The sequence below is a fragment of the Macrobrachium nipponense genome, chromosome 6, assembly GCF_015104395.2.
Source record: "Macrobrachium nipponense isolate FS-2020 chromosome 6, ASM1510439v2, whole genome shotgun sequence".
NCBI classification, from domain to species: Eukaryota; Metazoa; Arthropoda; class Malacostraca; order Decapoda; family Palaemonidae; genus Macrobrachium; species Macrobrachium nipponense.
This window is the reverse complement of record NC_061108.1, coordinates 60822065-60846441: the sequence shown is the minus strand read 5'-3', so window position 1 is coordinate 60846441 and position 24377 is coordinate 60822065. Positions and strand designations below refer to the sequence as shown.

At 48.0% G+C, this 24377-nt stretch overlaps 1 protein-coding gene across 3 annotated transcripts in view; it reads left to right on the top strand.

The window, feature by feature from the left end:
• The first annotated feature begins 691 nt into the window (after positions 1-691).
• LOC135216428 (store-operated calcium entry-associated regulatory factor-like) overlaps positions 692-24377 on the top strand; it is a 57495-nt gene continuing 33809 nt past the window's right edge. Inside the window, exons 1-2 of one of the 3 annotated variants that reach the window (XM_064251788.1) lie at positions 692-840; positions 12994-13161. In XM_064251788.1, coding sequence (XP_064107858.1) covers positions 13011-13161 — 151 coding nt within the window. In that variant the 5' untranslated portion in view covers positions 692-840; positions 12994-13010. Of the gene's footprint in view, positions 928-976; positions 1133-12993; positions 13162-24377 lie in introns of those variants that run through there. The other 2 variants (XM_064251787.1, XM_064251789.1) reach the window with 2 other exon arrangements.

Genomic DNA, 24377 nt, shown 5'->3' with positions numbered 1-24377 from the left:
CTGACTGATGCCTGTCAATACAAAACGTTTCCACGGTGTAGAAGCCATCACTGACAATCGTATTGGTAGATCTAGGGTACTTATCCGCGGCGGCCTAGACTATGGCAGTTGCGGTTTTTTTATGCAGTTTTATCTACTAAACAAGAATTTTAAGTAATATTTATTCGGACGACTGTAATTAACCACCAGGGGCCAGTACTAAACACGGCGAAATACATTGGACGCCCCCACGGCCAATACAGTACGCCCTAATCCTTAGAGGATGTCGTATCCGCGGTTACGTTCCTTGCAGTCCGTGCGGACAGCTTCTGTAGAAATACCCGTATTTTTTCGAATAGGTAATTGGTCTTTCCGTGTTCTGTAAAACATAACCAGTTTTAGCCAAGGTCCTTTAAATATACTCCGAGTATATTTAAAGGACCTTAGTTTTAGCGAGAGAAAAATAATGATCGTACTTGTTCGCTTCGTACTCGGGGTCTCCAAGAATCTTGTCCGCTGTTCTCAGATTTTTCTAAAGAGGATACTGAAATAAAATAAAATAGGAGAGAATTAGTAAAAAAAAAAGATAAAGAGCTTATAGTAGTCTACTAAATATACTTAAGCACAATCAAAAACAAAATAGGACGTGCAAGGGAGCCGTTTTATAGGAAAAACCCTATTACTAATACTGCTATTGGTTTTGGCGTCGGCCAATAAGAAAATAACTAGTAGTCTGACGTCATAGCTGGTAGAACTATGTATGACGTATAAGTAACAATGGTTACGGGTGACGAAACTACACAACGTAAAGATTACACGATCTACGGGGTTCTTGAGCGATTGTACAAACTATTATAGCGTGTAAGTGGACATACCGACTCGCGATAAGACACAACTAGCCTATAGAACGTCCTGTCGTAATCGCTTCTGCTGGCTGTCCAAAATTAGGTAGGTACCTACTAGCTAGTACTAGCTACACTAGGCTATATCGAGTCCAAAGATAAGAGGACTCCTGAGTAGTAGTAGCTAGTGGTGGTAGTAGTAGTAAACACTAACAAGTCGTAGCCTACCTGCTCAAGGATAGATACTCTTGACAGTGATACAGTACAGGAATATTTCATATCAAAGTTCATACTAGTAGTACATTGGATAGGTGAGTTTATCCATTACTGTTCATAAGGGCATTGCTAACCCGGTAGGCAGGCTAAATTTTTGTCTCTAAACCGTTGGCTAATCTTATTCTGTGGTGCTATTGAATAGTATAGGTAACCCACTAGGAAGCTCTCCTTATAGCATTTTGATAAGTCTGTGTAGTAGTATACCTTGTAGGTACTATAGTACTACCTACCTAATCTTTACGATGTTATACAATGAATTTGGACCTAGCTAGTACTATAGTCGATTCCTTTAAGGTAGATTCTTGCGCCTACTAGACGTTTGTTTGGCAGCCTCTGATTGGCTGGTACCGGGAGGTAGGCCGCTCGCTCATTGTGTCATATTTTCGTCTGTGACTTAGAAAACATTCAGTATGTTTATATTTCTTCATTTATCTCACGTTTTCCAAAAGATAATAAAGTTTTGGTCATACCAAAGGATTCGGTATTAATTGTACAACTAAATAATCTTTTCCTGAAACAATTAGATAAAACACAAAGGAATTACAACGAGTAAAAGTGAAGAGAAAAAGTTTCAATCTTTACACCTGTTTTTATTTAGGCACAGGATATAGGTACGGCAGCCGTATCCCGATCGCGGTAGATATTGGTACGGCAGTGAATTGCGCATGCGTCAATTTCAGACTTCCTGCCGTACAAATAATATAGTGCAGTAAGGGTACGGCAGATTCTGTCATTGGTGCCGTATTTGCGCTCTTGACTTGCTGTAGATACGGCAGTTAGCTGTATCCGTTTACCAGTTTGCTAATCATACTGTATTATGTAAACCAGAGTTCGGCTTTTAGGTGGGACAGTCACGCTTTTTGAACTTCTGTCCCTGTTTTTTCAGTTAGCAAAATGTCCCTCCCCCCTTTTTTTGTTTGTTTAGCTTTTGTGAATTTTGTCCCGTTTTTGTACTACAAAAACAACACTATCCCGATTTTAATAGAATAATGCTAAAATTTGGTTTAACATTGCCATTTCACTACCTGGTAAATTCTATCGTCTTCTCCGACAGCTGCAATATACCCAATGAAGTGAATTAAAAGAATATTGTAAATTGTATAACGGCCCTTGCAACTGTCGATGTCGGGCAGAATAAAGGGCCGAGAAAGTCACCAAAGGTACGATGGTAGTGTATATATTTATATATAATCCTCTTTGAATCTCCTCTTCGGAATTCTTTTCAGGGCCAATTCGATCGTTCGTGACCTACGTATATACCATGAATTACCCAATTTTTGAAAGTTTGAGTCTTCATAGATGTCTATGGCTTTTTTCAGCTCGTTAAAGCCTAAAAACATCTGTTTTTCGGCGAAAACTAATGTATTATTCCGCGGTTCATGCTGTTCCGTCACCATTTTTCTTGCTGTCACTGATATGCCCAAAGACTGTGTATACACTTCAGTATATAGTCTTTGGATATGCGTGAGGCGGTAAACAAGGGTTCGCGCATACGCAATTCACTGCCGTACCAATATCTACCGAGATCGGGGTACGGCTGCCGTACCAATATCCAGTTCGTTTTATTTATCATCGGATTTTTAATAAGCCATACGATCAAGATGAATTAAAACTTGTATTTTCATACAATAAAATCACCCTGAATATGCTGGTGCTTTCAGATATTGGATGCCTGTAATATGTGATGAGAAAATGAAGAATATATCTTATTATGTTGCAGCCGTACTTGACTCAGCCTAATAGGAAGTCAATCTTTCTTAATTATTTGTTGTTTATTACTTCACTGAGATTATTATTTCATATCACTCAAATAAGTCTCTGGTGTCTCTTTCATTTGAAAATATATTCATAAAATAAAATTAGAAACAATATCTTGAAACAACCTGATTAAAGTTTAGGCTGAGTTGAAGAGTGTGAAGTCGTCTTTCCACAGAGTTCAACTTCTTTGCTGGATTGAATTCCCCGCGGCCCGCATGGGTCTGAGCTAACGATACCAGATGCATCCATCTGATTATTATTATTTTTTTCCTTATCAGATATGCCCAGACATACTATATGATATTGGAGTTAAAATGTTCGACAGTTATATGGGAAATTCTGTGTATTTATTTTCAGAAAATGTGATAATATAACATGGTAAATATTGTGGAAACTGCAACCTTTTATATCGCTAATTGGCAATTGTTCCGATACGTAATACAAACCATCGGTCCTTTAACAATAGGAAGTAGCTAGCGGCAGCTGGAACGGTCGTAAGCTTCGAACAAGGGGAGAACGGTAGTTAACTGCTTGTCCGATCGTCGCGCGCGGCAACAAATCACTTTTGCTTTCGGCCGTGTGAGGATAAGACGTGCTCGTCATCGCTCTGCCCGCTTTGTCGTTTGCTTTGAGTATCAGCCCTCTTTTTCCTAGTGTGATTGAGAGTATATGTTTGTAAGTACTTTGGCATTTCTTTTTTTCATTGAATAATGAGTGATCAAGAAATGGAGATTTCGCCGCGCCCCCCAGTCGCCCGTAGAGTGTGTCCCGGGCTGGAGGGGCGTAGATGCGACGGATTCAGATCATTTGTGGATGTGGATCCACACGAGGTTTGTACTCGTTGTCGGGGGCGAGAATGCTCCCGCAACGAGCCATGTGTAACATGTATGCACTGGTCCGAGGCGCAGTGGGTTCTGTACGAGGGCAGGAAGAGACTTAGGCCGCCAAAGAAGTCATCGGAAAGTCCAGTGACTCCTTTGGTAACGGACACTTCGTCTTCTTTCCTGCCCCCCGGCCAGCCCCCACGTTTCGCGCCTTCCCCTGCGGGGGGGGTAGCGGAGTCCTTCTCCTCTCTCGATCCGTCGAGTGTGGAGGAGGGCGCCCGCTACCCGGACGTCCAGTTGTACTCGGGGTCTTCCGTCCGCTCTTGGTGGGGTTGGTTCTTCTCCCCCCAGGCGTGAGGAAACCCCTCTAACTAATCCGACTGTTGCTTCCGCAGGTGTGCCATCAGCGAAGGACGACCTGGGACAGGTGTGGGAGTCGCTGGGACTGCAGGGAGTGCCTATATACCCAAGGGGTTTGATTCAGCGGTTGGCGGGGTCGGCAGTGGTCACTCATGGTACGGTAACCACTACTACCACCACAATATCTACACCAGCATATGAGATGCCACCGCACTTGGTGTATACACCACATGTAATGTCGGTGACACCCACGGCTGCAATTCAAAAACCGATTGCTGCTGTACCAAAGAGGACGGTGCCACCGCCACCTGGGTTCTTTGTATTGCCGACCCCGGACTTCCGCTGCCCCAAGAGTACCCCCCTGGACCTGCCGCCAGTGCCGAGGATGACGGTAGCTGCCGACAGGACGCCTGGCTCTCCTGTGGTACCTGCCGTGCCTGCCGTACCTGTTGCTGTCCCTGCTGCTCATTCCCTTTCAGATAACGCGCATGATGTTCCTGCTGTTCCTGGACCTGTTCCTGTTGTTCCTGCTGTTGGTGGTGCTGTCACAGTCTCAGGTCTTTCCGGACAGGTGCAGTCGGGCCCTGTTGCTTCGGCAACTGCCCCGGCTCCCTCCTGGATGGAAGACCTGACGTCTGTCCTGCGGAGCCTGGCGAGGAAGAAGAGGAAGATGTCGTCGTCGTCTTCGTCGTCTTCTTCGTCGTCTGCTGCCTCCTCTTCCCCTTCGACTTCTAAGGCTAAACAGCCGAAGAAGAAGAAGGCTGCCTCCTCCCCCCCTAAGAAGACTCCTTCGGGATCTTCTAAGGGCCCGGCTCGCTCAGGCGAGTCGGGGAGCTCTTCTGCTGGTCCTCCTGTTCCTTCGGGAACGGGGCCCGTCTCTTCTTCTGCAAAGAAGAAGACGACGGGGACCAGAGGTGCACCAGCCTCGGCTGGTGGTGCGTCCTCACCTGGTGTAGCGGTTCTGCCGCTAAACCAGGTTTCCGTCTCGGCCGCTTCTCGTCGCGAGAAGTACCGAGTGGCCGCTCTTCCACGGGAGACCGTCCAGCCAAAGTCTTGACGTCCGAGCTCGCTCGCTGTCAAGACAGCGGCGCGGAGCAGAAGACTGGCGAGAGTCGTGCACACGACTCTCGCCAGGCCAGTGGACGCTCTCGCAGCGATCAACTGGCTGCTCGGGCTGACGTGACGGTCGCTGACCAGCCACGGGTTGAGGCGAGGAAGGGGTCCCCGCGGCCGCCGGTACCAGCCACGGCTGGTACCAGCGGCTCGACGCGCCGAGAGGACGCTGGCCGGTCTCGACGCGACAGAGAGCCTAGCAGGTCACCTGACCGCCGCTCCCGTAGGGACCGGGCGGAGACGGTGACCAGCGGCAGCTCGCCTGACGCTAGAGATCGGTCTCGACGTTCTCAGCCGAGCCTATCGCCCCAGGCGAGCGGCAAGGCTAGGCCTGCTGCTCGATCGCCACCGCGGGTTGACGATCAGCAGCAGCCCTCCACGCACGCTGGTCCTGCCAGCGAGCGAGGGGGGAGCGTCAGGTCTGCCTCTCCCGTACCTTCAACCTCCTCGGGCTATACCGGGAGGAGCGAGGTACCGAGGAGTGATCACGAGAGGTGCGCCGCTCGTGACCCAGCTATGACGCCGTATGGCTCAGGCACGGTTTTAGGACCGACCAGAACATACGCGCAAGTAGTTGGAGGCGACCGTCAGGGGTCTGTCGCTGTTCCTCCTTCTGAAGGAGGAGTATCGCGGGACCTGTTCTTGCTGGAGGGACTGGACGGTCCTACTCCACAAGACGCAGTAACTCCCGAGATACAGAGGAACTTTGCAGAAGTCATTAAGCTGATTCGTCAGCATAATGACCTTGCGGAAGGATCGCCGCTACCACCGGCAGAGCCCACGTCCCGGCTCGAATCATTTTGGGGTCCCAAGAGGGAACCCAAAATGATGGTGGGGTTACCGCGATCAGAGCTTGCAGACTCAGTCCTGGATCAGGTGGAGAATCTCGTCTCAGGACGGGAGGACTCGCTGAAATCCGGACGGTCTTCTAAGCTGCTTCCTCCCCCTCTACAGCGTCAGAGGCGATTCTACGTGCCTTCGGAAGACCCGATACTGCCTAAACAGGTTAACCCGGAGTTAGCGAGGCTGACTCCAGGTGTGTCCCTGCAGCAGCTCCTGTCGGAGAACCTATGGTTCTCGCAGCAGGAGGCACTTGCCCTGGAATCTACCGCTATGGCAGCGTTCCAGGCAGTCTCTTGGTTGGATTTGTGGTCCCTCACAATATCCAAAGTAGCGGCCGGCTCCGGGAGTTCTGCTCTCGAAGACGACGCTTCTTTTAGGAGACTGTGCCAGTCTGGAGGAAGAGCGATCTCTTACCTCGCCCATCAGACTGCTAACCTGTGGGCCAACTTGGTTCTTCGACGTAGGGACGCAGTCCTTACCCGAGTGACCAAGGGGGCCGGGCGTGAGGCGGCACTCGGGCTTCGAAATGGACCCATTAGGAGTTCCCCAGCTCTCTTTCCCGGAGAGATGGTGGACGCTGCGGTGGAAAGGCGGCGCACTGACGACAGTGACCGCTTAGTTCACCAGGCAGTCTCGAAGGTTACTGGGCAATCTCGAGCGACTGCGGCCAAACCAAAGAGCTTGGCTAGCGCTTCCACGGCGGCGAAGACGGTTGCACCGTCCAAGCCCCGTGCGAAGACTCCTGCTGTTTCAACTTCTGCTAGAGGAGGCCGTAACCAGCCCTCCTCCCAACCCTCCTTTCCCCGAGGAGGTGGTGGAAAGAAGTCGAAACGAGGAGGGAAACGCTAGGGACGGCGTTCCCCCTCACCTGCTGCCGGAAGTGGGGGGGTGCCTGGCGAGCCATTGGGCGACTTGGCAGCGCTACGGCGCCGAGAACTGGATAGTAGACGTCCTTCGGGAGGGGTATCTACTACCCTTCGAGTCTCGGCCCCCCCTCATCTCCAAACCGGTCCATCTACAGACCTATGTCCGGGGATCAGCAAGGACAACGCTCTTCGACAGGAGATCAAGACCATGCTGGCGAAACGAGCTGTAGAAATCGTGGAGGACCAGTCACCGGGCTTTTACAGCCGCCTCTTCCTAGTGGAGAAGGCATCGGGGGGCTGGCGTCCGGTGATAGACCTCTCTCCCCTGAACCGCTTCGTTCGCACGACGCGGTTCACGATGGAGTCGGCACGCTCGGTGCTCGACTCGATCAGGGGGAACGATTTCATGCTTTCAGTGGACTTGAAGGACGCGTATTTTCAAATACCCATCCATCAGTCCTCCAGAAAGTACCTCCGCTTCATCTTCGACGGGACGGTGTACCAATTCAGGGCACTTTGTTTCGGTCTGTCAACCGCCCCACAGGTGTTCACGCGAGTGTTCACTCTGGTGTCAGCTTGGGCCCATTCGCACGGGATACGTCTTCTGAGGTATCTCGACGATTGGCTAGTCCTGGCGAGCTCCCGCTCGCAGTTGCTACAGGACAGAGATCGACTCCTCAAGTTTTGTCGCGATCTGGGGATCGTGATAAACTACGAGAAGTCCGATCTCGAACCCAAGCAGAAGATGAAGTACCTGGGTATGCTGATAGACACGGTAGCAGGGCAGGTCTTTCCCGCAGACTTGCGTATCAGCAAATTCCAGGGAGGCAGCCGGCCGGTTCCTGTCTCGGCAGGAACAGGCAGCACAGCAATGGCAAGTCGTGATTGGCCATCTGTCGTCACTCGAGAAGTTAGTCCCTCACGGGCGTCTTCACCTGCGGTCTCTCCAGTGGAGGCTAAGGGAGAGTTGGTCTCAGGCCAAGGGTATCCTACCGTTAGCTTTCCCGTGGTTGGCCTCACGGACAAAGGGTGAGGGCAGGACCTAGCCTGGTGGCTCGACGAACAAGAACCTCTTAAGAGGAGTGCCCATACGCACTCCCCCCCCCGGAGATGCTTCTGTTCTCAGACGCATCGACCGAGGGATGGGGCGCACACCTGGAGGAGTTGCTGACTGCAGGTGTGTGGGACCATCACGAAAAGCACCTTCACATCAATGTCCTGGAACTCAAGGCGGCGTTCAACGCTCTCCGAGAGTTTCAGGACCGCTTGGTGGGACACTCAGTGGTGTTGATGTGCGACAACACCACAGTAGTGGCATATGTCAACAAGCAGGGGGGGCTAGTGTCTCTTCCGCTCCATCAGTTGACGGTGCAGGTGCACGAGTGGGCCACGGCTCACTCGATAGAGCTGTCAGCACGCTACATTCCAGGCAAGAGGAATGTAGTAGCAGACAAGCTCAGCCGTCGGGATCAGGTGATAGGGACCGAATGGTCTCTACACCAAGACGTGGCGGAAAAGGAAAGGCTCTATAACCTATGGGGGCGACCGGGGTCGTAGACCTGTTCGCCACCCGGCACAACAGAAAACTTCAGGTTTTCTTTTCAGCCGTGCCGGACCCATGGGCAGCTGCAGAGGACGCTCTCCAACACCCCTGGGACAACCTCTTCGCCTACGCCTTTCCTCCCTTCTGTCTGATTTCGGAAAGTGATCAGTCGAGCGCTGGTCACTCCCAATCTCAGAATGAATCCTGGTGGCTCCCAAACGGCCTCAAGCCGTTTGGTATCCGGACCTGCTGGCTCTTCTTGCGGACGCACCGAGAGAGCTACCCAGTTGGCACAACCTTCTAGCCCAGCCACACGTAGAACGGTACCACCAAGCAGTCCAGTCCCTTCAACAACTTCACGGCTGGCTGTTATCCACCATCTCTTGCGAACGAGAGGCTTTTCTCGTAGCGCAGCAACAGAGATGGCTGGACACGTCCGACAGTCCTCTGCAGCTGTGTACCAGGGGAAGTGGGCCGTCTTCTGTGGTGGTGTCGTAGACAGGGTCTGTCTCCTCTCAGAGCCACTCTTCAGCAGGTAGCGGATTTCCTCGTGTTTCTTCGCCGAGAGAAGCTCCTCTCAGTACCCACAGTTAAAGGATATAGAGCCGCCTGGCTCTCGTCCTAAAACTGAGGGGACTGGACATCTCGAATTCGTTCGAGATCTCCTTGCTAATGAGGAGCTTCGAAAGGTCTTGCCCACCCAGGGAACTCAGGCCCCCGGCGTGGGATGTGACTCTCGTCCTTAGGAGTTTGACTCGAAGACCCTTCGAGCCACTCCGAGAGTCGTCAGACAGGGATCTGACCCTCAAGACCCTCTTCTTGCTGGCCCTGGCATCGGCGAAGAGAGTAGGGGAACTACATGGTCTTTCTTATGATGTTAAACACACCAGAGGCTGGGGATCTGTGACGCTCAATTTCGTCCCGAACTTCGTAGCCAAGACTCGAATCCGTCGATCCCTGACGACAGGTTCGAGTCTTTCACGACCCTCCCCTTCTGGACTTCTTCGATAATGATGCGGATGAGATGCTGCTTTGTCCTGTGAGGGCGCGCTACGGCGCTATCTGAAGAGAACTCGACACCTCAGGCCTGAGTGTCGACGCCTCTTCGTTAGCACTGGGGTTACCAAGAAAGAAGTTTCCAAGAACACGCTTTCTTTCTGGCTACGTGAGGTGATCAGGAGAGCGTACGAGGCTGATGGTAGCGACGACATCCGTACGCTCCGACCGAGAGCCCACGAAGTCAGAGGTATCGGACCCTCCTTAGCGTTTCGTAAGAACTTCTCCGTGGCGCAGGTCCCGAAGGCAGGTGTCTGGGCCAACCAGACCACCTTCACGTCCTTCTTCTACCTTCGGGGATATTGCCCACAAGTCCTTGGATACTTTTTCCTTGGGAGGACCTGTGGTGGCTGCTCAACACGTTGTGTAAGCTTACCCAGCACCCGAGCAGGCAGAACAGCATCGATTCCTGGTATGACTGGGAGAATGAATGTGCGAATGAGAGAGTGACTGGCTTCTCTCACCATCTTTCTCTACCGCTACCTGTGGGCAGAGGGATACGGTCGTTACCACGCTGGAAGGGAGTCAGATGCAGGTAAGCTATTCAACAGAGCTCCATCCTATCTCTTTAACTAGAGATAGGAGTGTATATCCACCACTTTCTCCAACAAGGGGGAGAAAGTGGATGCCTACATGAGACAAACCCATTACTTTATATTTGCTCATGTACAGGAAAAAGTTCTTACAATGCTGGTACGAAGAGATACGCTTGCCTCTCTCTTAGTACTCGGCCCAGAGGTCGACCATTGATCTGCGGTGCACACCCCGATCAATCGGACAGAGGCTTGGATCCCCCTCCCTCGCTCTTACGACCAGGAGGATTCAGGGATGGAACGAACACCAGTCTGTTCATCAAAAGACTCAGATTCCTCCCACCAAGAAGTGAGTCTTCCTATTGTTAAAGGACCGATGGTTTGTATTACGTATCGGAACAAATGACAATTTGTCGAAAATTGCATTTTTCCTAACTATACAAACCTGAGGTCCTTTACATATAGTCCCTCCTCATGCCACCCCTCACTCTGCGTATTTTGCATGGGCCAAAAGCAAAAGTGATTTGTTTACCTCCCAGTTGCGCGGCGCGCGACGATCGGACAAGCAGTTAACTACCGTTCTCCCCTTGTTCGAAGCTTACGACCGTTCCAGCTGCCGCTAGCTACTTCCTATTGTTAAAGGACCTCAGGTTTGTATAGTTAGGAAAAATGCAATTTTCGACAAATTGTCATCTCAAATCTCTCGCTGAGGCGACAAACGCAACGACGACGCCTTGAAGATCTCATTCTCTCAGCAATACCGTCAAACTTGAATCATTTACTGATGCAACATAATAAGACATATTCTTCATTTTCTCCTCACATTTTACACGCATCCAGAATCTGAAAGCAACAACGTATTCAGGGTGAATTTGTTGTATGAAAACACAAGTTTTATTTTATCTTAATCGCGTTAATGATGCAAAATCCGATAATAAATAAAAACAGGTATAAAGAATTAAATGCTTCTCTTTTCATTTTTACTCGTTGTAATTCCTTTGTGTTTTATCTTATTGATTTCAGGAAAAGATAACTTGGTTGTACAATTAATACCGAATCCTATGGTACGACCAAAATTTTCCTATCTTGAGCAAAGCGTGAGTTGATTGAAGAAATATAAACATAATATTGCTAGTTTTCTGAGCCACAGTAGAAAATAATGAGTCTGAGCGACCGGCCTACCTCCCGGTACCAGCCAATCAGAGGCCGCCAAACAAACGTCTCGTAGGCGCAAGAATCTACCTTAAATGAATCGACTATAGTAGGCTATACTAGGGTAAACAACCGCAGACGATCCATCATCATCGCGCTGGCCAGGCCTTAGGGTAAACAACCGCATGGACTGGCCAACTCACCGCCTACCACGGCTAGGCCACCCTCCGAAAAAGTACTTTTAACACGTCCTGACAGGAGATGGTCATCAGTCATGAGTTGTTGGTGGTGATAACAGGAGCTCAAGACCTCTACTCTCCTTTTGAAGTAAGTAGCCTATTTCCTCCAAAGTCAGAAATTAAGGCCATATTTTAAGATTTAAACGGAGGGTAATGAAAAGAGATGCCTCACTTCTTGAAGAGTGTGTTTTAAAGTATATTAAGGTTTTTAATTTCCTTGACTGGGTGGTAGGAGCTCTCACCTGTAAAATTAGGAAATGTTCAGATCTTTCTGACAAGCTTTTTTCGGACTGGTTGGGAGTCCTATCATGCGTTGATACTATATAGGGTAAAAAAACCGCATGGTACAGGGGTGGACCATGTACGATCAGCGTGAACAACCCCAAAAAAAGTACATTATAACGCGTCCTGACATCGGAGATGGGCATCAGTCGCGACTTGTTGTTGGTGAGAAACGGAGATAAAGACCTCTACTCCGGTGTCAGGACGCGTTATAATGTACTTTTCTTGGGGTTATACACATTGATCGTACATGGTCCACCCCTGTACCATGCGGTTTTTTACCCTAGTCTATCTGGGAGAATCTTCCCCCACTCTTATATGTTATTAAGTGTTCCCTTTTCTTCTTAAAGAATGTGTTTACTATTGCCATGTCGAATGACACAGCAAAGTCCACTACACTCTCTCCTTCTGGGTTTCTCTCCCCAATTCCATGGCCCCCATGCACCCGCCCAATCGCCTCATTTTCACTTCCAACATGGCCATTCAAATCTGCCCCAACTATCACCCTCTCATGCTCTTCCAGTCCTTGCATTATTCCATCCATGTCTCTCCAGAAATTTCCCTTCTCTTCTTCTGTGCAACCAACTTGTGGTGCATATGCGCTTATAATATTCAGAATCTCTCCTCCATAACATATCTTCAATCTGATGATTACGGTCATTCTTTCTATGCACTTCTATTACCGAGTTCTTCAGTTCACTAGACAGTACTATGCCAACTCCATTTCTACCTTGTTTATTTGCTCCACTATAATAAAGCTTATATCCATCTCCCAACTCTTTAGCTTTATTTCCTTTCCACCACGTTTCTTGCACACACACATCTACTTTCTTTTCTCTCATCAAGTCAGCCAATTCTCTACCTCTCCCAGTCATGGACCCAACATTTAGCTGACATACTTTAAACCCAATGTGAGCTCGCTTCTTTAGCTGCACCCGCTCCTGATGCAGTAGCCCTCGCCTTACCACAGAGTTAGGGCGATGTCTCTGTGCGTCGTTTACGGAGTACGCGCTAGCATTACCTCTTTCCATATTTCGGCTCATTCCATTTTTTTGGTTTTGGCACAGATTTTTACAGCCGGATGCCCTTCCTGACACCAACCCTCCTTATTTATCCGGGCTTGGGACCGGCACCCATAAGGACTTGTGCGCCCCCCCCCCCCCAAGGATTAGTACTTTGCTACTTGAATAATTCATATATATTTTCAAATAATTCATATATATTTTCATGAAATATTTTCATTACAGAGCATTTGGTTACTATTAGATATTTATTTGATCTCTACAGAATTTAATTGTTAATTGAAAGTATGTATGCCTTATTCCAGAGTTCCAAGAAGGAACAATGAAGGATAGAAGAAAATCTTTCTTCTTTGTCATAGCCCTAGTGCTGGGAGGGCTTAAGGACACAATGGCTGCTTGGGGATACAATAGCGATAGTGTCCTCCTGAAGGATATTGAGGTATTAACACTTTATTCAAGCAAAATGACCACAGGTAAGCTTGTCTGTTATCTTATACAGCTAATTTATTTTTAATAGTACTGTTTTTCATAGATTGTTTAATTCTTTTTGTTTCACTTTGGAGAGTATTATAGTACTTTGTAATTTCAAACATCTAACTCACCTGGTAGTTATATATATAGCTTACGTCCCTGACGTCACGGCAGAATTTCAAAACTCGCGGCAATCGCCGATTGGGTAGTCAGGTGCACCACCTGTGCGCCCTCTACCCAGGTACGTAGAACCGTTCCAACTATTCCTCAGATCTTCCCTGCCGCCGCTACGGTGACATCGTTGGAACTTCGCTCGCTAGCCCGTGTCTTTTGCAGTATTATTTGGTGAAGTACACTTTGGCTTTGGCTTGAATTGGATTTTGATTTTGGATTTTTCTTGACTTTCGTTTCGATATTGTTGGTTTGACCTCTGCTTGTTTTTTCTCTCTTTTTGATTTCTCATCATGACTGATTCTGCTTCAAGTTTGAGAATGTGTGTGAAAGGTTGCAAGACTAGACTTGCTAAATCCTCTTTAGATCCTCATTCTATTTGTAGTAAATGCAGAGGAAAAGTTTGTGAGATAGGTGATAGATGTAATGAATGTGTGGGCTTGCCTGAGACTGAATGGATTGAATATTACCGCTGTGTGCGCAAATTAGAGAAGGATAGGATAAGGAGAGCGAAGAAGACCTTGTCTCGCTCCTCCATAGACAGTCAAGGAATAGATAGTTCTCTATCCCTCGATAATCCTATTGATCCTCCTCCTGTTGCATCATTACCAAATCCAGTTTCAGAAACAAGTAAAAGTCCATCATTACAGGACATGATGACAGCCATTCAAGCCCTTGGTCAACGGGTAGAATCCCTGGCACAAGACAGGGATAAATTATGGTCTAATATGAGAGATATTAAAGTGAATAGTGAAATTAGTGCAAGTGCAGTGGAGGGTGCGGCTGCTCGGACTTGTCGTGCTCCTAGTCCTAGACCTCTTCCAAGCTCACCAACCCCTGTGAGAAGGAAAGTCGACACGACGAAAGGGAGGCGAGAGGTTTTAGCTCCCGAGCGGTCGTCCCTCGAGTGTACCTGTAGACGATCCCAGGACGCTCACCCGGCCGCTATAGGAAAGGCGAGGTTAAAGTGTTTTCTTCGTCGTCTGACGACGCAGTACCCAGACAGGGCTGGCGTCAGACTTCGAAATCCAGACCCATTAAAAGAAAATACCAGGACGCCGAGCGTCTTGATACTGGACGCCAGAGAACGAAAAAAACGTCAAGAGCGTCCAGGATGTAGTCATTGGAGCAGCCCGGAGCGCTTCCCTTCAAGTTCCGATATTTGCTCTCCTACCAAATTAAGACGTAAGACGTCGCACAGGCGACCTTCGTCTTTGGTAGGAGGCAAGGAAATATTGGAAAGGGGGAAACCTTCAGTGCAAACTGCAACTCCGGATCGTTTCTCTTTCGATTCCGATGCTTGCTCTCCTGCCAAATCAAGACGCAAGATGTCGCACAGGCGGCCGTCGTCTTTGGCAGGAAGTAAGGAAGGATCGTACGAAGGGAGACTTTCGGTGCGTGCTGCAACTCCTGATCGCTCCCCTTTCGTCTCCGATGTTTGCTCTCCTACCAATATAAGACGCAAGATACCGCACAGGCGGCGCTCGTCTTTGGTAGGAGTAAAGGAAGCATCGGACGATTGGATGCCTTCAGTGCATGCTCCTGCTCCTCCTTCGGATTGGCATTCTTCAGGCCTTTCATCTCAAGACGAACAGAATGAAGAGAGAGAGATTGACTTTGCAACTTCTCTAGTCTATCCCCAGCAGCAAGAAGCTCCGCAGTTTTCCGTACTGCAAGATTTTAAGCAGAAACTCTCCTCTCTTATGCAGTCATATCAACCTGCTACTCCTACTGTTAAACGCCAGGACGAAAAACGTCTTAAAGCACGACGACAGGACAAAAAACGCTTTGAAGCAAGACGCAGGACGAAAAAAACGTCTTGAAGCAAGACGACAGGACGAAAAGCGTCTTGAAGCAAGACGCCAGGACGAAAAAAAGTCTTTGAAGGAAGACTCCAGGACGAAAAACGTCTTGAGCAAGACGCCAGGACGAAAAAAACGTCTTGAAGCAAGAGCAAGGACGAAAACGTCTGAGGCAAGACGCCAGGACGAAAAACGTCATGAGACAGGACGCCAGGCATCAAGGTATTGGACGACAAGACTCCAGGCATCAAGGTATTGGACGACAAGACTCCAGGCATCAAGAAACTGGAAAGCAGGATGCACAAACGAAACATGACATCGCTACATCAGTTATGTCTCAATCAGAAGAAAGGAATGAAGACATCCCCCATTCTCCTTTTGATCAGATGCAAGTCGTTTCTGAGGAAGACAATCAAACAGATCTACAACCTTCAGCAGATCTTAAAAGGCTTATGAAAGTTTTTGCGGAACTTTTTCCAGAAAGTTTTGTGCCAGCTGCCCCTCATTCCCCACCTTCAGAGTTCACTCTAGGGAAGGCTTCTAGAGAATCCGATTTTACGAAGATGGTATTATCGCGCTCTTCGAAAAGAGCCTTGAAATTAATGAAGGAATGGATGGACTCTAAGAAAGACCAGGGAAAAACAGCTTTCTCATTTCCTCCGGCCAGATTAGCTTCCAGATCCAGCATCTGGTACGACACTGGAGAAGTCCTGGGTTTGGGAGTTCCAGCTTCTTCCCATGGGGACTTCTCTAGTCTTGTGGAATCTTCTCGTCGGACGGCCATGGGAAGGGGAAGCGAAAGTGTTTTGGTCTTCCACTGAATTGGACCACCTCCTCAAAGGGATTTTTCGAGCCTTCGAAGTCTTTAACTTCCTAGACTGGATTCTGGGTTCGTTGGGGAAGAAATTTGAAAACTTGAAGTCTACCAAAACGGAAGAACTTGTTCACCTTATGTCATGCATTGACAAAGCGCTTCGAGACGGGTCAAACGAGCTAGCAGCCCTTTTCTCAGCTGGAATCTTGAAGAAAAGGGCCCAATTTTTTTCATTTCTTTCGAGTGGAGTAACGCTCACTCAGAGAGCGGAACTGCTTTTCGCTCCCCTTTCGACTCATCTTTTTCCGCATAGTTTGGTAAAAGAAGTATCCTCAGCTCTGACCCAAAAAGCGACACAAGATCTGATGACTAAAGCAGCAAGGAGAGTTGTTCCGTCAAGTTTTGCAGGACAGAAACTCAAAGAAACCACTCCTCTACCACGCAGTTCTCGGCCCTTTCGAGGTAGATCCCTCAGGAGAGGGAATGCAAGAACTATTACAAAAAACTCCAAGAAAAGAGGCTTCAGAGGAGGAAGTAATAAAGTCTGACAAAGATCTTCTTCAGACAGTGGTAGGAGCCAGACTCAAAAATTTCTGGCAAACATGGGAGAAAAAGGGAGCAGATCCTTGGTCTATTCAGCTTCTCAAAGAAGGATACAAGATCCCTTTCTGGTAAAAACCCCCCTTAGCAGAAAGACCGATCGATCTGTCAGCCAAGTACAGAGAGGAGTCCAAGACTCTAGCGATACAACAAGAGGTTTCTATGCTAATTCAGAAGGAGGCAATAGAAAGAGTTCGGAACCTGGAATCTCTGGGGTTTTACGATCGATTATTCCTGGTCCCCAAGAACTCGGGCGGATGGAGACCGATTTTGGACATGAGTTCCCTGAATATTTTCGTGAAGAAAACAAAATTCACTATGGAGACAACGAAATCAGTTCTTGCTGCAGTCAGACGAGACAACTGGATGGTTTCGTTGGATCTCCAGGATGCTTATTTTCTCGTCCCGATCCACCCAAACTCCAGAAAGTATCTAAGATTTGTTTACAAGACAGAAACATATCAATTCCGAGCTCTTTGTTTCGGTCTAAATACCGCACCTCAAATTTTCACTAAACTTATGAGCAACGTAGCAGCAATGCTACACAAGAAATGCATCAGAGCCTCATTGTATCTGGACGATTGGCTCCTCAGAGCCCATTCCTACGCCGACTGTCTGGAGAATCTTCAGAAAACAATTCGATTATCAGAAGACCTAGGCCTTCTGATAAACCACCAGAAATCCCAACTGATCCCATCCCAGGAAATCTTGTACTTGGGGATGAGGATTCAGTCAGGTTTTTCGGGCTTTTCCGTCCACATTGAGTATGGAACAAGCTTTAGAGAAAATAAGAAACTTCCTTAAGAAACAGAAGTGCTCTGCGAGGGAATGGATGAGTCTGCTGGGGACCCTTTCCTCGCTAGAACAGTTTGTCTCCTTGGGAAGACTGAACCTACGCCCTCTGCAGTTTCATCTAAATCAGCATTGGGACAAGAAGAAGACACTAGAGTCAATGTGTATTCCCGTTTCAAACGACATGAAACACTATCTACAGTGGTGGAACGATCCCGTCAAGCTCCAGGAAGGCCTCTCCCTAGAGCAGAGGAACCCAGACCTAGTGTTGTTTTCCGACGCCTCGGACTCGGGCTGGGGAGCAACACTGGGGAAGTTAGAAGTCTCGGGCTTCTGGAACAAGGAGCAAGAAAAGTTCCACATCAATCTGAAAGAATTGACTGCAGTTTTCCTAGCTCTCAAGGAATTAGAGAGCGTAGTCCGGAACAAAGTGGTACAGGTCAACTCCGACAACACAACGGCGTTGGCCTACATCAGCAAACAAGGCGGGACACACTCAGATGATCTGTGTAGCGGCTCAGGGCGGCAAGTCACCCTAAGGTTCCCACATCCTTTTGCCTGGAAAACGCGTGGATTCATGATCTCCCGCCAGGTCCCCTAAGAAGGTACGGTTTTCTTCTAAGGCTTCAATGGGTGCTTCCAAACCCTCGGTGAGTAAGAAGGGTTTTGGGAAATAGGAGACGTTACCCTCGTTGATACCAGGGGGAGGTTGTCTGTCCCACTTCGCAGAATCTTGGAGGTTCCTTTGTTTCGCAGGTCCATACAGGTCTTTCCAGTTCAAAGTCCTCTGCTTCGGGCTGACTACAGCACCTCAGGTGTTTACGAGGGTGATGTCTCCAAATTCATCCATCATGCATCGTCACGGCTTCCACATGAGGAGATACCTGGACGATTGGTTGATCCAGGCTTCCTTCAAGGAAGAAGCTACAAGAGCAAGAAATTTCCTCCTAGATCTTTGTTGGACCTTGGGGATCTAAATCAATACCGAAAAGTTTGCTCTCTCCTTCTCAAGTAAAGACCTTTTTGGGAATAGTGATTCAGATTCGTCCTTTGAAGGCTTTCCCGACATAAGACAGACTACTTTCTAGTTTGAGGCAGGTAGAGAACTTCTTGTCGAACGGATCACAGCCAGCAAAAGAGTGGAGAAGTTTGTTGGGGTGAATGTCATCTCTGTCTCTTCTGATTCCAGGCTCTCATCTCCAGATGCACTCTCTACAGGTATGTCTCAGGAATCGCTTGGACTTTCGTGAAGAGAGTGCACGATAGTCTGGGATGATTCCTGCCCTGAGGATCTTTGGTGGTGGTTAGACAAAAGTCATCTGACCATTGGCATAAGTCTAGCCCTCCCGATTCCGGACATTCATCTGTACACAGATGCCTCAGATTGGGGTTGGGAAGCAACCGTAGAGGAAACTCAGGCTGAGGACCTTTGGAGGGTTCCGGATCGGGAGGAGTCGATCAATTTCCGGGAACTAAGAGCAATAGAAGAAGCTCTAAAACAGTTTGTACAGCTGGTAAAAGGAAAGGTCGTGGCGCCCTTTTTTCGACAGCACTATTGGTGACTGAATCAAATCGCTCAGAGGATATTGCTCTGGTGCGAGAACCACAAACTTCATTGCTCACAGGAAGTCCGTGGGAGCGAGTGGACCTTAGCACAGGAAGAAGTGCAGTTCTTGCTGAGGAGGTGGCCGGCTACTGTAGACCTGTTCGCCACCAGGTTAAATTATCGCCTTCCAGTCTATTTCTCACCAATAGCAGATCCCATGTCTTGCGGGACAGATGCCATGCTACACACATGGGACAATATGCAAGTAAATGCCTTCCCTCCCTTCGGCATGATACACCAGGTGCTGATAAAATTGAGAAACTGCAAGAACACGCAGTTGACTTTAATAGCCCGTTTTGGCCACAGAGACCCTGGTTCCCAGACGTCTTAGAGATGTTGTCCGAGCCCCTGGTGGTCCTACTACAAAGGAAGGATCTACTCAGACAGGCACATTTTCATCATTTCCACAAGAACCTTCAGGCACTGAAGCTAGCTGCCTGGAGACTGTCCAGCAAGCAGCCTGTAACTCTGTTCTCTCTTCAGCGGTGGCTCGACATCTCTCCTTTTGTTAAGGAAATTGACTAGGAAATTATACCAAGTCAGGTGGGCAATGTATCGCAAGTGGTGAAGGAGCCAAGGGCACAGTATTTCTTGTCCCACTATAGCAAAGGTTGCTGATTTCCTCCTGTTTTCTTAGGAAATCTAAGAATTTGTCCTATTCAATGATTACAGGTTATAGATCGATCCTCATTAGTACTTTTAGGTTTCATCTTCCAGAATTATCCAGTAGTAGAGTATTGCACGACCTCCTCAGGTCCTTTAAAATCATATGGCCTGTAGTCCCACTTTGGGCCCCTTTGTGGGATTTAGCAGCAGTTCTGAGCCTTTTGAGTTCTCAAGCATTTGAACTTTTACAAAGCTTATCTTTGAGGAAGCTAACGAAGAAAGTATTGTTCTTGGTATCGCTCACGACAGCGAAGAGAGTAGGGGAAATGCAAGTAGTGTCTAGGAAAGTATCATATTCAGACAAGGATATTTATCTCTCTTACATCCGGGAATTTAGAGCGAATTCGGAGTTGGAAAGCAATCCCTTGCCAAGAGCGTTTAAAGTTTCCTTGCTTGAGGACTCGTCGGAGGAGAAGCAGCAGAAATGCACCTGTGTCTGGTGCTTGCTTTGAAATGTTATTTAGCCCATACCGCTAAATTGCTTCCACATCCACGGACCTTATTTGTGTCCCCGAGGATTCCGTCTCAAGCCATATCCAAGAACGCGATCAGTTTCTTTTTACATGAAGTTATTTTGCAGTCTATTTCTAGCAATTTGGCTAGTTTGGTCGGTACCTACCCCCACCCCAGAGCACACAGTATCGGGTATGGCGACATTGGCAGCGTTCCTTAGAAATTATTCGGTATCTGCGATTCTAGAGACAGTGTCATGGAAGTCGACATCTGTGTTTACATCTTTTTATCTGAGACATCCAATTCTCATTGGAAGAGGGTTTCTCTCTTGGTCCTTTCATGGTGTGGCAATAGTCTGGGCATAGTGCAAAGTAGGGATGAAAGTGTTAGGTTTTTTGTTTAATAGTTTTAAGCATTGTATAGTTTATACAAGTTATCAATTGTCTTGAATGTCATGTCCTGATATGGGTAAATGGTCGTACGTATGAGGTACAAGATCCTTCAAACCTTTGCACACACTATGCATCGGTAGCCTGTAGCTTGCAGAGAATGTTATAGAAGATCTGTCTTTGGAACTTCTCCATAAATGAGAGGCTAGAGAGCCATATGGGTGGCTTCAGTTCCCCCCCATGGGAAGATAATGACGAGACCATGACCGAGACTTGACGTTTAGGTACTCTCCCCTTCGGGCATTTCACCTGATGGACGGAATATGGTTGAGTTCAGAGACTTTATGCAAGTAGGTTAAACTGAGTTACCTGCTTATGCCTCAGAGAGGTCGGGCTGATACTAGAATTGACCCCACCTCCGTGTAAAAGTTGTTAATTGGGCTAATTCAGGTGGCTAATTCAGGTGTTCAGGGAGTGTATTGCAATATGAAGTTTTTATAATAAAACTACATAATATTGTAATACTTACCTGAACACCTGAATAACTCCTATCCACCCCCCTTCTTCAATTATAATAATTATTGTGATTGAAGGTGTGAACTGTTTGCCGGCCGATGTCAGGCACCAACGTTGCCAACGGTAGACAGATAACTCGGTAAACAATGTTTACCCGCAGCATTGGTAATGCTGGCAGTTGAAAATTTCCTAAGTATGGGTAAATGAGTGGGGTTATGTTCTGGCTGGTCAGGTGACCAGGGCTAATTCAGGTGTTCAGTTGAGTATTACAATATTACTTTTATTATGAAAACTTCATGCTTATAAACAATAATCATTACACTTTAAACTGAAAACTTTATGTGAAAGGCAGTTATATACCTTTTTCCACATTTGTAACAAAATATACTGCATAAGTTCACTTTGAAAAAATGCAACCCTTACTTTTTCTTACTAGTAAATTACAAAATGTGTGTGTGAACTGTTGCCCTAGGCTAGGTGGCAGGTGGTACAGTCAGGGTATTATTTGCATAAGTCAGATAGGCTATTACAGATGTCTTTAAGATAAAGGTAATGGTAATGCAACTGACATTTTACTTAGTGGATCCATTTATACTGTATTATTTCATGTTATATCATCATGGTACAGTATATGTATAAAAAAAACAGTTTGTGTTTCAGTGATTACCTGTTCAGATATATATATAGCTGTATTTTTCCAGAATCCGACAGAAATTTAAACACTTACGACACACGCAGTGGGAGTCAGGTGGTTTAGTACCCATTCCGCCGCTGGGAGGCGGGTATCAGGAATCATTCCCATTTTCTATTCATAATTTTTCTGTCGCCGGTGCTGGAAACACCTGTTTGCAGCACCTCCGTCCAGATTTTGGAAACTTACTAGCTACTTGAGTATCCCTTTTGGTTTTTCTTTGGTATCTGAATTGGATCGGTGGCTTGGCACACGTTGACTTTGGTTTGAATTGATTTTGGTATTGAATTTTCTTTGATCAAGATGTCAGGGTCTAGTTCTACTAGCGCTAGATTTTGTTCGATGGCTGAATGTAGAGGTAGGCTACTGAAAGCTTCAGTAGACCCACATTCTGTTTGTAAAGTGTGCAGGGGAATGAATGTACGTTTGAAAGTCGTTGTAAGGAGTGTGAAAGACTAACAGAGTCGGAATGGAAGGCGTATGAAACCTATCTTAAGAAACTTGAACGAGATAGGTTAAGGAGGTCTTCCTCCAGGAGTGTTTCAGGTAGGCAAGATTTAAATTATTCTCCTGCTAACCCTCCTTCTGTAGATTATGCTCCTACCCCTGTAGTGTTGCCTCCGGCCCCTGAGACAGTGTCGGTAGAAGGTAATACGTTTATCGCTAATTCTTGAATCGATTCGTAACTTAGAATCAAAAGTGTTTAGCTCTGGAGAGCAAAAGTGAAGAAAGTGCAGTGAAAGTGCCCCGTTGTGTAGTGGAGGGTGCGTCAGATCGGCCTCATTTCGCCTCTAGACCTAGACCTCTGCTTGACTCCCAGATTACGGGGAGAGAGCATGTCGAAAGTCGAAGGAGGGTTACGAGGAACCCCCACCGATCTGGCGTGCCTTCGGCAGCTTCTGACGAACATACCCAGACTGCCAAGGAGCGTGCGCGTGCACGTCTTCTCAAGGAGTGCTTTTCTTCTTCTGAAGCTTCCTCCCCGCGCAAGGGGTGGAGCTCTCATACCGCATCACGTCCGCTGAAAAAGGACGGCTCGCGTTCGGGACGCTTTCACGTCCAAGTTGTTCTCCGGAACTTTGCTCGTCGCCTGATAGTGCGTTTGCTGCTTTTCCTCCGCAGAAGAAGCGTAAGGATTCGTCGGAAGCGGAGTCTTCCCTAGATGTTTCGTTTCGAGCGCCGCAGTCTCTCTAAGGTGCGTGAAGCGGCGGTTCCTGGGAGTAGCAAGAAGGCGTCCCCTCGCCGCTCTCCTGCTCAGGATCAGCCCCTCCCCAGAAAAGGAGGCTTCACCTACAAGCAAGATTCTTCAGTCTCTTCAGCAGCAACTTCGAGATGTTTTTCCTTCGAGAAAGACTGCTCCACGTCGCCGTAAGGATGACAACCTTCCTGTGAAGAGGTCGAGGCGTTCTCCCTCTCCCTCTCCTCGCTCGTCTCTCTCTCCGTTTGAGTCTCCCTCTAGAGTTAGTCCTGCTCCCCAGCAACTTTCTAGAGGAGGCGAGAAATTCGTTTCTCGCTCTCGTTGAAGCGGTTGTTTCCGCTGATACGAAACTTGTGGATAAGAAGCGAGTTTCTTTAGATGCAGAACGCGCTTCTGCGAAAGTCAAACGCGCTTAGTGGACGCCGAACGTGACTCGGTGCAAGTTTCGCGAGCGCCAGTGGACGCTCAGCGAGTGTTAGTGGACGCTCGGCTCGCACCAGTGGACGCTCGGCGCGCACCAGTGGACGCTCGGCGCGCATCAGTGGAACGCTCGGCGAGCATCAGTGGACGCTCGGCGCGCACTGTGGACACTCAGCGCGCACAAAGTGGACGCCAGGTGTACACCTGTGGAGTTTGAGCGCGCTTCTGTCGGCGCCAGTAGATTGGCTTCGGACGCAAAAACGCGCGCATACGGACGTCAGTTTTCCACTTCCGCAAGCACAAGCGGAGGCGGGAACTCTTCCTGTTCGCCGTTCTTTCTCTTTGAGAAAGCTCGGGACTCTTCTTTACTTCCTCCGACTTCTCCAGTGTCTGAAGAGGAAGTTTAGTGACGCTTTCGTCGAAAGGGACGAAGAACAGCAGTTGGCTCCAGTTTCGACGGACTACAAGGTTTTGACTCGTTTACTTCAGTCAGTCTTTGCAGACACCTTCCAACCTGAAGCTCCACGTACTCCTCCCACCCTCTCAGTTTTCGTCTTCCAAAGTCTGCTAAGATCTCGGGCTTTGTGAGGATGAAGAAGTCGCTTTCTACGAAGCAAGCTTTTAGAAAGGTCCATGATTGGATGGAAAAGAGGAAAGCTTCAGGCAAGACTTCTTTCGCTTTACCACCTTCAAGACTTGGTGGCAAAGCTGGTATTGTTGGTATGAGACGGGAGAAAACGTCGGAGTTAAGCTTCCAGCCTCAGCTCAAGGAGACTTTGGTAGACATTGTAGACGCCACCAGAAGATCTTTTTTTGTCTTCCTCGAAGGTCGGTCGTGGACACATAGCGAGTTAGACTTTCACCTTAAAGGCCTCTTCAGGACACTAGAGGGGGGGGTCTTTAATTTTCTTGACTGGTGCCTGGGGTATTGGGATGCCAGGTCCAGGAGTTCTGATTCCATCACTCTGGGGGAGCTGTCCAGTGTATTGTCTTGCTATGGACAAGGGCCTTCAGGGATTGGTTCTGAGGAATTGGCTGCTCATTTTTTCAGCACGGGTACTGCTTAAGAAAAGAGCACTTTTTTGCAATTTCACTGCAAA